This window comes from Mustelus asterias, chromosome 12, assembly GCF_964213995.1.
Source record: "Mustelus asterias chromosome 12, sMusAst1.hap1.1, whole genome shotgun sequence".
In the NCBI taxonomy this organism is placed as follows: domain Eukaryota; kingdom Metazoa; phylum Chordata; class Chondrichthyes; order Carcharhiniformes; family Triakidae; genus Mustelus; species Mustelus asterias.
In genome coordinates, this window is record NC_135812.1 from 13,269,930 (window position 1) to 13,282,514 (window position 12,585).

The 12,585-nt window shown below is 42.3% G+C and overlaps 1 protein-coding gene across 4 annotated transcripts in view; it reads left to right on the forward strand.

Moving 5' to 3' along the window:
* akap10 (A kinase (PRKA) anchor protein 10) overlaps window positions 1-12,585 on the forward strand; it is a 95,635-nt gene that overhangs the window by 34,295 nt on the left and 48,755 nt on the right. For all 4 annotated transcript variants that reach the window (XM_078224771.1, XM_078224769.1, XM_078224770.1 and 1 more), the window contains one exon: window positions 12,182-12,367. In XM_078224771.1, coding sequence (XP_078080897.1) covers window positions 12,182-12,367 — 186 coding nt within the window. The remainder of the gene's footprint in view (window positions 1-12,181; window positions 12,368-12,585) is intronic.

Genomic DNA, 12,585 nt, shown 5'->3' on the forward strand with positions numbered 1-12,585 from the left:
GAGGCGAATGAGCGATATCTGTGTCCAGGTCTGCAGCTATATTCCAATCAATACATAAGGCAGTGGGGCCTTCATGTGTGTAAATTGACTGCCGTGTTGCCCAAATTACAACAGTGACTACATTTCAGAAGTATTTTGTTGACTGTAAAGTGTTTTGGGACACCTTGATGCTGTGATACATGCAAGTGTTTTTTTTAATGATTCGGTTTGACCCATCATTTAGTGCAGTGAAGTGAAGTGATGTTTGACAGACTGGAATTGGTACATCATGAAAATAAATTGCTTTAGATTGTGTTGTGCAGGCTCTTCAGTTTAATGGTTGAAACCAACTGGATTTAAACCTCAGGTGTTGATGGGGTTAGTCATATTGGTAAATTTCATGATTTCAAGGGAAATAATTGTGACTCAGTGCATTTGGAAAACATGGAATGATATAAAACTGTCAATTTGAAAATGTGTCCATCTTGCTGTTTTATGACTTTTGGAACATTCAGAAGATGCCATTATTGCATCCTGTAGCATTTTTTTCTGATAACTCTATTAAATCTAACAGTGAAGATGTGATTGTGGTTGTAAATTTTATATTTGGAAGAAAATTATGCACTTTGTCCAAGTTGGTGAAATGATGCTGCCTTTCCAAACTGCAGATTGAACCCACATTAGAGTATTTCCAACTGTAAATTTCAGAAGCTTGTATTGTTTTCCAAAGAACTTCACTGTTGGATTTCAACACGTAGATAAAACCATCCAACAAAATGTTATGTTGGGCCCATTCATCTTCACTCACTTGGCTCCTGCAGTATAAATTCATACCCTGTCAACTGCAGTCAAACACTGTCAACATTTCCTGTCGTCAGTGGCAGATATAATCTGTAGGTGCTGTGAGCATGATGAAGCATAATCTGCTCCCTTTAATTAAACAATTACAATACCTGTTTAAACAGCATGCTTTTCTCTAAATCAGTACCTTTCCAACTGCGTTGGATTAAACTGGAATTAAACATTCTACCTAGAACAATATCTAAATTTGTTGGTAGCAAGATACTATGATAATGTGGTTAAATGGATCCTGTTATGTAGGTATTTGGAAGAGTAATTTCTGCTCGTCATCGTTGGAAATCGTGTATGGAACACATTTTGAAAATATTACCAAGAATCAGCAGCCGTGAGCTTTAAGTAACTGTGTTTGGTCAGAGGCAATGTCCTTGCACCTGGCAGTTACTTAATTGGCTACTTCCTTTTTCTATTCCTGCCTTCCTTGCATGTGCTTTTTCATTTTCCTAAATTTGCAGCGCACCAGGTTCGTAACACAGTTTTGCAGATACGCTGAGAAGCTACTGAACAAAGGCTTCCTTGCAGGTGGGAGGAGAGAATTGGGGAGAGGGATAGAAATTTGCATTGGTCATTCAACACTTGAAAGGCATAGATAGGGTGAACGGTGGGAAGCTTTTCCCCAGGTCGGTGGTGACGTCCACGAGGGGTCATAGGTTCAAGGTGAAGGGGGGGGGAGGTTTAACACAGATATCAGAAGGACATATTTTACACAGAGGGTGGTGGGGGCCTGGAATGCGCTGCCAGGCAAGGTGGTGGAGGCGGGGACACTGGGAACGTTTAAGACTTATCTGGATAGCCATATGAACGGAGTGGGAATGGAGGGATACAAAAGAATGGTCTAGTTTGGACCAGGGAGCGGCACGGGCTTGGAGGGCCGAAGGGCCTGTTCCTGTGCTGTATTGTTCTTTGTACTTCCTAGCTAGGTTCATGACATTACTGGGGACCTGTGAACAAAACATCTGCGCACCTTCTGTGGTGATGAGGTGCAATTAAAGTCATGGTGCTGAAACGTTAACTTTGTTCTCTCCACAAAGGCTGCCTGACCTGCTGAGTATTTCCAGCATTTTACATTTTTACTTCAGATTTTCAGCTTTCGGTATTTTGCTTCCTTTCCATGCTCCCTCCCACCATCCGAGAGGTGAGAAACAGCACGAGCAGCCGGGCTAGAGAGAGTTTCAAGAGGGAAGCTTAGTCCGAGCAGTGAGAAACAGCGTGAACAGCAGGGCTACAATGAGTGTGGAGAGTGAAGGTGAGAGCTCAGTCTGAGCAGCAAGAGCAGCAGGACTACAGAGAGAGTTGAGAGTGAAGGCAAAAGGCGAGGAACAGCGAGAGAAGTGGGATTAGACCTTTTCCAGTCAGAGCCCAAATTTAGAAAGAACAATTGAGGTGTGAGTTTACAAGGATGCAGGTACGTGATTGGCTGGTAGGTATTTCCGATCTAAACTGGGGAATAAATGGGTGAGTCTTGTCTTTTTTTATATAAAGTAGGGTTTATTACTGCTAATAAGCTGTGATAGTAGGAATTAGTAACATTTTATTGGTAAGATTTAATTACCACCAGTATGATGATGTAGATATTGATGGGGTTTATGAATATTGCTCAGGTTTATTAATAGTAGTATGTTCTATTAGTATTGGTAAAGCTTTATTAATATTGGTAAGGATTATGACCTGTAACAAGGTTATCATTTAATAAATAGAGAAAAACCAGGGCTGCTCCAACGTCGAGAGTGCCCATTCTGTGCTACATGGGGACTTTATAATGCTTCCCAAGTCGTGGATAACCAATTCGCAGGAAGTGTCATCAGTTGCAGCAGCTTGAGCTCCAGGTTGTGGAACTTAAACGGCAGCTGGACTCACTGCAGTGCATTCCTGAGGCTAAGAGTTACATGGATAGCACATATATAGATATGGTCACCCTGGAGCTTAAGAGTATGCAGGGAGAGAGGGAAGTGGTGATCACCAGATAGTCTAAAAGGAACAGGTTGGTAGAGCAGGACTCCTTATAAGCATTCCACTCTCCAACCAGTATTCAGTTCGAAATACTGATGAGAGTGATGGTTCATCTGGGGAATGCAGTCAGAGCCAGGCACGCTGGCTGGTTCAGCTGCACAGGGAGTGCAAGGAAGTCTGGAAGAGCAAACGTGATTTGCCAGTTTGGGGAATAGATAGGTGTTTCTGTGGCCACAGATGTGAATTCAGAATGGTGTGTTGCCTCCCTGGTGCCAGGGTCAAGGAGTGGCTGCAGACCACTCTGAAGGAGGAGGATGAACAGCCAACAGTGGTGGTCCGCATCGGTACCAATGCCATGGGTAGAAAGAGAGATGTGATCCTGCAGTCTGAATTTCGGGAGCTAAAAAATTAGCAGGCAGGACCTCAAAAGTAGTAATCCTTTGATTGGTGTCTTGTGTGTACAGAATTAGGAGGATAAGACAGATGAAATGCATGGCTGGAAAGATGGCACAGGAGGGAGGACTTTAGATTCTTGGGACATTGGGATTGGCTCAGGGGGAAGCGGGACTTGTACAGGGTGACCAGTTTGCACCTGAGTAGACCCTGTCTCTTGCAGGGTGTTAGTGTTGTTTAGGAGGTTTAAAACTAATTCTGTAGTGGTGTGGGAACCAGGAAATAATATCAGCAAGGAATACCTTGGTGCGCAGAATACTCGGAGTGATATATCACACTAGATTAGAGAGCAATAAATTAATGGCGAGGTCAGTGTAAAGGAGAAAGTAATAGACTTTAAATCAGGGTTGCTGTACATGTTTGTGAATGCACTGAATGTGGTAAATAAGACTGGTGAGTTACATGCAGATTGCCATGTGGAAATGTGGTGATATTGCTATAATAGATCTGACTCAAGGGTAGGACTGTCTGTTAAATATCCCTGGATACAAGCTAGTCAGATAGGAAAGGAAGAAAAGTGGGAGTGGTATTAACAAAGGACATCATTGCAATGTTAGGCACAGTGGATCTCCCAGAGGGATCAAGGGAAGAACATGTTTGGTTAGAGCTGAAGAACAAAAGGTGCTATCACATTTATTGGTGTAGTCAACAGGCCAGCTCCTAATGGGAAGAATATAATGGAAAAGTTACAGAGGGGTGCAAAAAATATTCAGTAGTAATAAGAGGGGACTTAAATGATCAAATATAGACTGGGATAGTAGTTGTTAAGAACCCAGTTGATGTTAAATGCTAGGGTATTCCGAATCCCAGAAGGGAAGCTTGGAATGATGGTTCTTAACCTTATTTTTGCAATTTGGTATAATGTGAGGAAAGATGTGAAGAATATTGCAGTCTTGTTGCAATAAAACAGATAAGAAAAGCAACCAAAAACATATATATAACTATCTTAATGAGTATACACAAAATCTTTAAACTGACCCATTTTCAAAACCCTCTATTTTCCTAACCTCAAAGCTAACCGTCCTCAAACAACATTCCACAGGTTTCAAAGTGGTAAGCAAAATCCAGCAATAGTTACCACACTCAGCACCTGTATCTGTTGTGGGGTTGCTTCTTGCTTAGAATAGACATAATGGCTGCTCAAACAAGATTTCTCCAGGCACTTGTTTGGAGTGAAAACAGCTTCCTGCTGTGTGTGGCGGTGAACTTGGAACAGCTCTCTGTATAGGATTCTGCCACTGATTTTTTTCTCTATTGGAACTACCTTTCTTATAAGTCCTACTTAATTCCATTTCTTACCCGAGCTCACTCTTTTAGAATGTATGTGTGAAATTCACTCTCCTCATTTCTTTTGAACTTTTACCATCTTTGCTTTAACTCCTGAAGTTCTATGCCTCATTGTTATTCACTTGCCTTGGGTAAATATTTGTTTACAGTGTTGTTAGGCTAATCCGCATATCAAAGACCTCGGTTCCTTCAGCTCGGCCAACCTGTCTTCCTAACTAATTTCCATTTGAGAATACTTTGTTTTCTTTTAATCATACCACAGAAAGTAGTCAAGGTCAAAACATTGTGTGATTTTGAGAAAAAATTAGATATGACTCTTGGGGTTAAAGGGATATGAGGGGAAGGCAAGATCAGGATATTGAATTTGATGATCAGCCATGATCGTAGCGAATGGCGGAGTAGGTATGAAAGGTTGAATGGTTACTCCTGCTTCTGGTTTGTATATTTGTATGTTTCCCACAAGGACGCATTCCCAATTATTTGATTCCTTAATTTTCATCTTATCATGACCTCTTAACATAAAGGGCTGAGAGGGGCAAGAGTTTCTAAGAGTGTGTTCAAGAAAATTTTCTTCAGTATGTTTCCAGTCCAACGAGGAAGGAGGCACTGCTAGACTTGGTTCTTGGGCATTAGGCAGGCCAAGTGGGTCAAATAGCAGTAGGAGAATATTTGGGGAACAGTGATCATTGTATCATATGTTTTAGGCTAGCCATGGGAAAGGACAAAGAAAGAAGTTTAACAACACCAGGTTAAAGTCCAACAGGTTTATTTGGTAGCAAAAGCCACACAAGCTTTCGGAGCTCTTAGCCCCTTCTTCAGGTGAGTGGGAATTCTGTTCACAAACAGAGCTTATAAAGACACAGACTCAATTTACATGAATAATGGTTGGAATGCAAATACTTACAACTAATCAAGTCTTTAAGAGACGAAACAATGTGAGTGGAGAGAGCATCAAGACAGGCTAAAAAGATGTGTATTGTCTCCAGACAAGACAGTCTGGAGACAATACACATCTTTTTAGCCTGTCTTGATGCTCTCTCCACTCACATTGTTTTGTTTCTTAAAGACTTGATGAGTTGTAAGTATTCGCATTCCAACCATTATTCATGTAAATTGAGTCTGTGTCTTTATATGCTCTGTTTGTGAACAGAATTCCCACTCACCTGAAGAAGGGGCTAAGAGCTCCGAAAGCTTGTGTGGCTTTTGCTACCAAATAAACCTGTTGGACTTTAACCTGGTGTTGTTAAACTTCTTACTGTGTTTACCCCAGTCCAACGCCGGCATCTCCACAAAGGACAAAGAAACATCCAATGCAAGAAAAATTAACTGGGGGAAAGCCAGCTGCAATTGGGTAAGAATGGATGTGAGCGTGGAAATTGCAAAGGTACTAGTCATAGTTTTTTAGTCTTCCTTGGACTTGGGTGATGCCAGAGGACTGGGGAATTGCTACACCCTTGTTTGAAAAAGGGTGTAAAGATAAGCCCAGCAACTGCAGGCCAAGTTAGTTTAAAGTTGGTGGTGAGGAAACTTCTAGAAACAATAATTCAGGACAAAATTCATTGTGACATGGACAAATGTGCATTAATTAGGAATGCTAGCATAGATTTTCACGGGAAATTCATGTTTAACTAACTGCTGGAGTTTTTTTGAAGAGATAACAGGGAAGGTTGTTGATGTGGTGTACATGGACTTCCAACAGCCACTGTTATCTGAAAAGGAAGATTGTGCAGGATTATGAGGAGAAGGCGGAGGAATGGTTTTAGATGATCACATGGAGAGCTGGTGCAGACATGATTAACCAAATGGCCGCCTCCTGCAATTCTGTGATTCTATGAAGTAAAAGCAAAAAGAAATGTGATATGACAATATGTGGAACTAAAATAGGTGTGCTGCTTTAAATTGATATACTTAGTAAGTAGAAAATACACCCAGCATCAGTAGGTCTCATGTATAACATGAGAATATTTTCAGCCCATTTGATTTGATTTATTACTGTCACATGTATTAGTGTACAGTGAAAAATATTGTTTCTTGCGCACTAAACAGACAAAACATACCGTACATAGGGAAGGAAAGGAGAGAGTGCAGAATGTAGTGTTACAGTCAAAGCTAGGGTGTAGAGAAAGATCAACTTAATGCAAGGTAGATCCATTCAAAAGTCTGATAGCAGTAGGGAAGAAGCTGTTTTGCATCGGTTGGTATGTGACCTCAGACTTTTGTATCTTTTTCCAGATGGAAGAAGGTGGAAGAGAGAATGTCCGGGTGCGTGGGGTCCTTGATTATGCTGGCTGCTTTGCCGAGGCAGCGGGAAGTATAGACAGTATTAATGGATGAAAGGCTGGTTTGAGTGATGGCCTGGTCTTCGTTCACAACCTTTTGTAGTTTCTTACAGTCTTGGTCCGAGCCATACCAAGCGGTGATACAACCGGAAAGAATGCTTTCTACAGTGCATCTGTAGAAGTTGGTGAGAGTTGTAGCAGACATGCCAAATTTCCTTAGCCTTTTGAAAAAGTAGAGGCGTTGGTGGGCTTTCTTAACTACAGCATCAGCATGGAGGGACCAGGACAGGTTGTTGGTGATCTGGGCACCTAAAAACTTGAAGCTCTCGATCATTTCTACTTCGTCCCCATTGATGTAGACAGGGGCATGCCCTCCACTACACTGCCTGAAGTCGATGACTATCTCCTTCATTTCATTGACATTGAGGGAGAGATTATTGTTGTCGCACCAGTTCACCAGATTCTCTATCTCTTTGCTGTACTGTCTCCCCTCAAAGTTTGAGATCCGACCCACAATGGTAGTGTCATCAGCAAACTGAAAAATCGGGTTGGAGGAGAATTTGGCCATACAGTTAGAAGTGTAAAAGGAATATAGTAACGGGGTATACTCCTATGTAGCACTTGGAGCGAATGGGATCAAAGGTTATGAGGAAAAAGTAGGATTAAGCTATTGAGTTGGACGACCATAAGACATAGGAGCAGAATTAGGCCACTCGGCCCATCAGGTCTGCTCTGCCATTCAATCATGGCTGATATTTTTCTCATCCCCATTCTCCTGCCTTTTCCCCATAACCCCTGATCCCCTTATCAATCAAATAGATCTATCTCTGTCTTAAAGACACTCAATGACCCGGCCTCCACAGCCTTCTGCGGCAAAGAGTTCCACAGATTCACCACTTTCTAGCTGAAGAAATTCCTCCTCATCTCTTGTTTTAAAGGATCGTCCCTTTAGCCTGAGGTTGTGCCCTCTGGTTCTAGTTTTTCCTACTAGTGGAAACATCCTCTCCACGTCCACTCTATCCAGGCCTTGCCTTGCAATATCCTGTAAGTTTCCCTCCTCATCCTTCTAAGCTCCAACGCGTACAGACGCAGAGTCCTCAACCATTCCTCATACGACAAGCTCTTCATTCCAGGGATCATTCTTGTGAGCCTCCTCTGGACCCTTTTCCAAGGCCAGTATCTTTCCTTAGATACGGGGCCCAAAACTGCTCACAATATTCCAAATAGGGTCTGACCAGAGCCTTATACAGCCTCAGAAGTATATCCCTGCTTTTGTATTCTAGTCCTCTTGACATGAACGCTGACATTGCATTTACCTTCCTAACTACCGACTGAACCTGCACATTAACCTTAAGAGAATCTTGAACAAGGACTCCTAAATCCCTTTGTGTTTCTGATTTCCTTAGCATTTCCCCATGATCATAATAAATGGTGGAGCAGGCTCGAAGGGCCAAATGGCCTCCCCCTGCTCCTATCTTCTATGTTTCTATGGGCTGAGGACACAGCCTTGCGGAGCACCAGTGTGAGGATGATCGCGGAGGAGGTGTTGTTGTCTATCCTTACTGACTGCGGTCTGTGGGTTAGAAAGTCTAGGATCCAGTTGCAGAGGGAGGAGCCAAGCCCCAGGCCGTGAAATTTGGAGATGAGTCTCGTAGGAATAATGGTGTTAAAGGCTGAGCTGTAGTCTATGAATAGGAGTCTGACATAGGTGTCCTTGTTATCTAGATGTTCCAGGGTTGAGTGTAGGGCCAGGAAGATGGCGTCTGCTGTGGACCTGTTGCGGTGATAGGCGAACTGTAGTGGATCCAGGCAGCCTGGGAGGTGGGAATTGATATGTGCCATGACTAACCTTTCGAAGCACTTCATAATGATGGATGTCAGAGCCACCGCCCGATAGGGATTAATGCATGCTGCCTGGCTTTTCTTTGGTACCGGGATGATGGTCATCTTCTTGAAGCAGATAGGGACCTCAGATTGGTGTAAAGAGAGGTTGAAGATGTCTGTGAATATCCCCACCAGCTGGTCCGCACAGGACCTGAGTGCTCATCTGGGCCGGTTGCTTTCCGTGGGTTGCATTGAAGGACTCCAGGAGCAGGTATGCCCCACATTTCTCATCAGACCTAATCAGGATGTCTGGACAAGAAATGTGCAGCTCCAGTTGAAGGTAAGTAATAATGAGCGGAGTGGCAATCCGTCTGTGATTGTCACTCCATGGAACCTTCGACCCAATATAACACATCCCAAGGTGCTCCGCAGGAGAGATTATCAAGCAAAAATTTGATATTTTAGAGCCATTTAGTGAGAGATACTGGGTCATGTGACGAATCTTACTTGGGGAGGTTGGTTTAAGGAGCATTTTAAACAAGGAGAGATTAGTGGCAAGGTTCACGAAGAGAATTCTAGAACTTAGCTCCTTGGCTGTTAACTGCATGGCGACCAGTGGTGGAGTGAATAAAATCAGTTGTGATTTAGGCTATAACTAGAAAAGTACAGAGACGTCTTGAGGATTGAAGGCCTGGAGGAAGTTGGGGAGAAACCAGGCCATCAGGGATTTGAAACCTAGCAGGTGATGTGAATCCAGGCCATTTCAATCCTAGTGGTTCATTAAAAGACTTCAGTGTCTTGGGATGTTATTAAATGCAGGTTGTTGGTATTTATTAATTTTACATTGTCTTTTTAAAAAACGTTTGATGGCTTGGAGGTTTGCAAAGGGCTAGTGCATTATTGGATGAATTCTAAATCCGAACACACACAACTTCAACTGCCTTGTCTCCACAATCTGCAATTTTGTTTAAATCCCTTGGTTTCTCTGCTTCCCCCTCCCTCAAATCCTTTATAAAACTCCTTCTCCAAGTCAAGATTTTGCTCATTCTTCCGAATTGCTCCTCATCTCAGCTTCAATATTTCTTTCTTTTTGTCTCTGTGAAGAGAGCTGACACTGTTCCACTCTAAAGGCACCATAGAAATAAAACAGTAATAAAGGGGACAGTACAGAGTTTGCAAAAAAAGAATGAAAATTGGGCCGTTTGGAGTGGAAGGGCGAAGCAGTAAGGATCTCGCGCAGGCTCCGTTAATGTCAGCTATACTTTTGTAAATGTGAGCTTCTTGAGGCAATCGAACCCAAGTGGAAACTACTGCCAATATTAACATGGTGATTAAATTTGGGGCCTAAAGAGGTTTTTATAAATGGAGATTCTGTGATTTCAATGATTTTTCAAATATTCAAGCACACTGAAATCTTTACTTCTGTACTCAATTTCTAACATAGAATAATAGAATCCTACAGTGCAGAAGGAGGCCATTTGGCCCATTGTGTCTGCATCGACCACAATTCCACCCAGACCCTATCCCCATAACCCCATATGTTTACCCGAGTTAGTCCCCCGACACTAAGGGGCAATTTAGCACGGCCAATCCACCTAACCCGCACATCTTTGGACTGTGGGAGGAAACCGGAACACCCGGAGGAAACCCACGCAGACACGGGGAGAATGTGCAAACTCCACACAGACAGTGACCCAATCTGGGAATCAAACCCAGGTCCCTGGCGCTGTGAGGCAGCAGCGCTAACCACTGTGCCACCGTGCCGCCACTTTTGACTACTCATATAATTATGTAATACAAAGACCTGAATAACTTCATTTATCATTGTGCTTTTTTTAATGATTTAAAAATAATTGACCTTAAATGCACATCCTTAGTGATTTAATTCCAGTGTTAGTATCTCTATTTCCTTCAATAATGAGTCTAAGGCAACCTATGCACAATTATTTAAACAGCATGAAATCTATTTAAATGGAATACATTTTCATTGTTTTAGCATTTTGTAAGAGTTATAACAGTAATTACTACCATTACACAAAATAAAGGCATTGTTCACTGGAACACTGATGACATTAAAAAAAACATAAAGCACTTGTTCAGTTGAATGACGCAGATCTTGGCATTTAACAAGGCTTCACACACACACACATTGGCAATGGCCAGTTCCTGTGTACTAATGGTGAAGACTGAACCGTATTGTGTGACTGTGGATTCTCCCTATTTCTAGGAGCTTGCATTAGTAAAGTTATTCTCCTATTGTCTGAATTGTTCTTGTCCATAACGATTTGTTTTCAGTGTTCTTATGATTCGTGTGTTTTAATTTGTGTAACTTGTTACTTTTGGTGATGACTATCTCCTTTTGTAGTACAGTAAGGGATCGTTGTTGAGGTGGCGACACAGTAGTTAGCACTGCTGTCTCACGGTGCCAGGGACCCGGGTTTGATTCCCGGTTTGGGTGACTGTGTGGAGTCTGCACATTCTTCCCGCGACTGCGTGGGTTTCCTCCAGGTGCTCCAGTTTCCTCCCACAGTCCGAAAGATGTGTAGGTTAGGTGCATTGGCCATGCTAAATTCTCCCTCCATGTACCCGAACAGGCACCGGAATGTGGTGACTAAGGGATTTGCACAGTTACTTCATTACGGTGTTAATGTAAGCCTATTTGTGGTATTAATAAATAAACTTTAAACAATGTAGACACCAAAGTGATATATCGCTGTGCACAAAAGGTGCATTTTTTTCAATACTTAATAGTTTAAAAAAATGACTCTTGAAGTTTTATGATTCAGCAAATATGTAGATTGTAATGGGGGATTGTTATGTGAATTGGAGGATTAGACTCAATTCGTTTTTCCCAGCTTGTTTGTTGCTTTTTGGACTAAGATAAATATGGATTAAGTTACAGTGGTGATGGGCAACTCTGTGCAGTTCCCAATGGGAGTTTTATTGTCGCTACCTGTAAGTTTTGGCATTAAGTGTTAGTGAACTTTGGCTATTCCTTACTGAAGTGCAGATACCACCTTCTAATGGGGAGACCATGCAATCAAATTAGAATGGATGTAATTAGGTTAAGAAATTGTCATTTTAGTTAATTGATATTAAGTACATGATCATGTAATGAGAGATATTGAACCTGTCGTGGGTTTTGCTCAGCATGTCCTGCAATTAAGAGCTCCTCTTTTGATATTTTGCTCATTGTTTTTTCCCCTAGAAATGTAGTGTATGCTTAATATTTTAAACTAATTTGTGTTAGTGAAAGCCTTATGCTGGGGGAACTCCGCTTTCAGGAACAGGGCAAAGACTTCCAAAGTGTACTCTATTTAGGATCTTTGAAAAAGAGCCTTCATCCTCTTTGCTCAACAAGTATAAGAATTTTCAAGACCTTAAGTTCAGAACCATAGAAGCAAGATGGCAAGATCCTGGCCGCATGCCATCTATCCATCACTCGTTATCTTTCAAATGGATCCCATAATTTTGCCATAATTCATTCTAATTGTCATTCAGGTTAGGCTTCCGTCAAAGTAATTCTCTGAATGCTTTCTTTTTTTTTGCAGTCCCAGCCACCAGTCCTGTTGCAACCCCATCACCAAGCAGGAACCATGCACTCCTGGAAGCTGCAGGACCAAGCAACGTGGCGATCAATGCTATCTCTGCCAACATGGACTCCTTTGCACGTGGCAGAACAGCAGTTCTTAACCAACAGCCGATTCACATGGAAGCTGCTCACTTTGGAGACTTGGGTAAGGGTAGAATTTGTTAATTTGAACCCTAGATGTGCAATAAAATGATAATCAAACATAAGACATCCTTAGATATGGATCGAGAGGCTGCATGTGGCAAAGAGCAAAGAACAGTACAGCGCAGGAACAGGCTCTTCGGCTCTCCAAGTCTGCGCCGATCGCATTGTCCTATCTAGACCACCCGCCTGTATCCCTCTATTCCCTGTCTGTTCATGTGT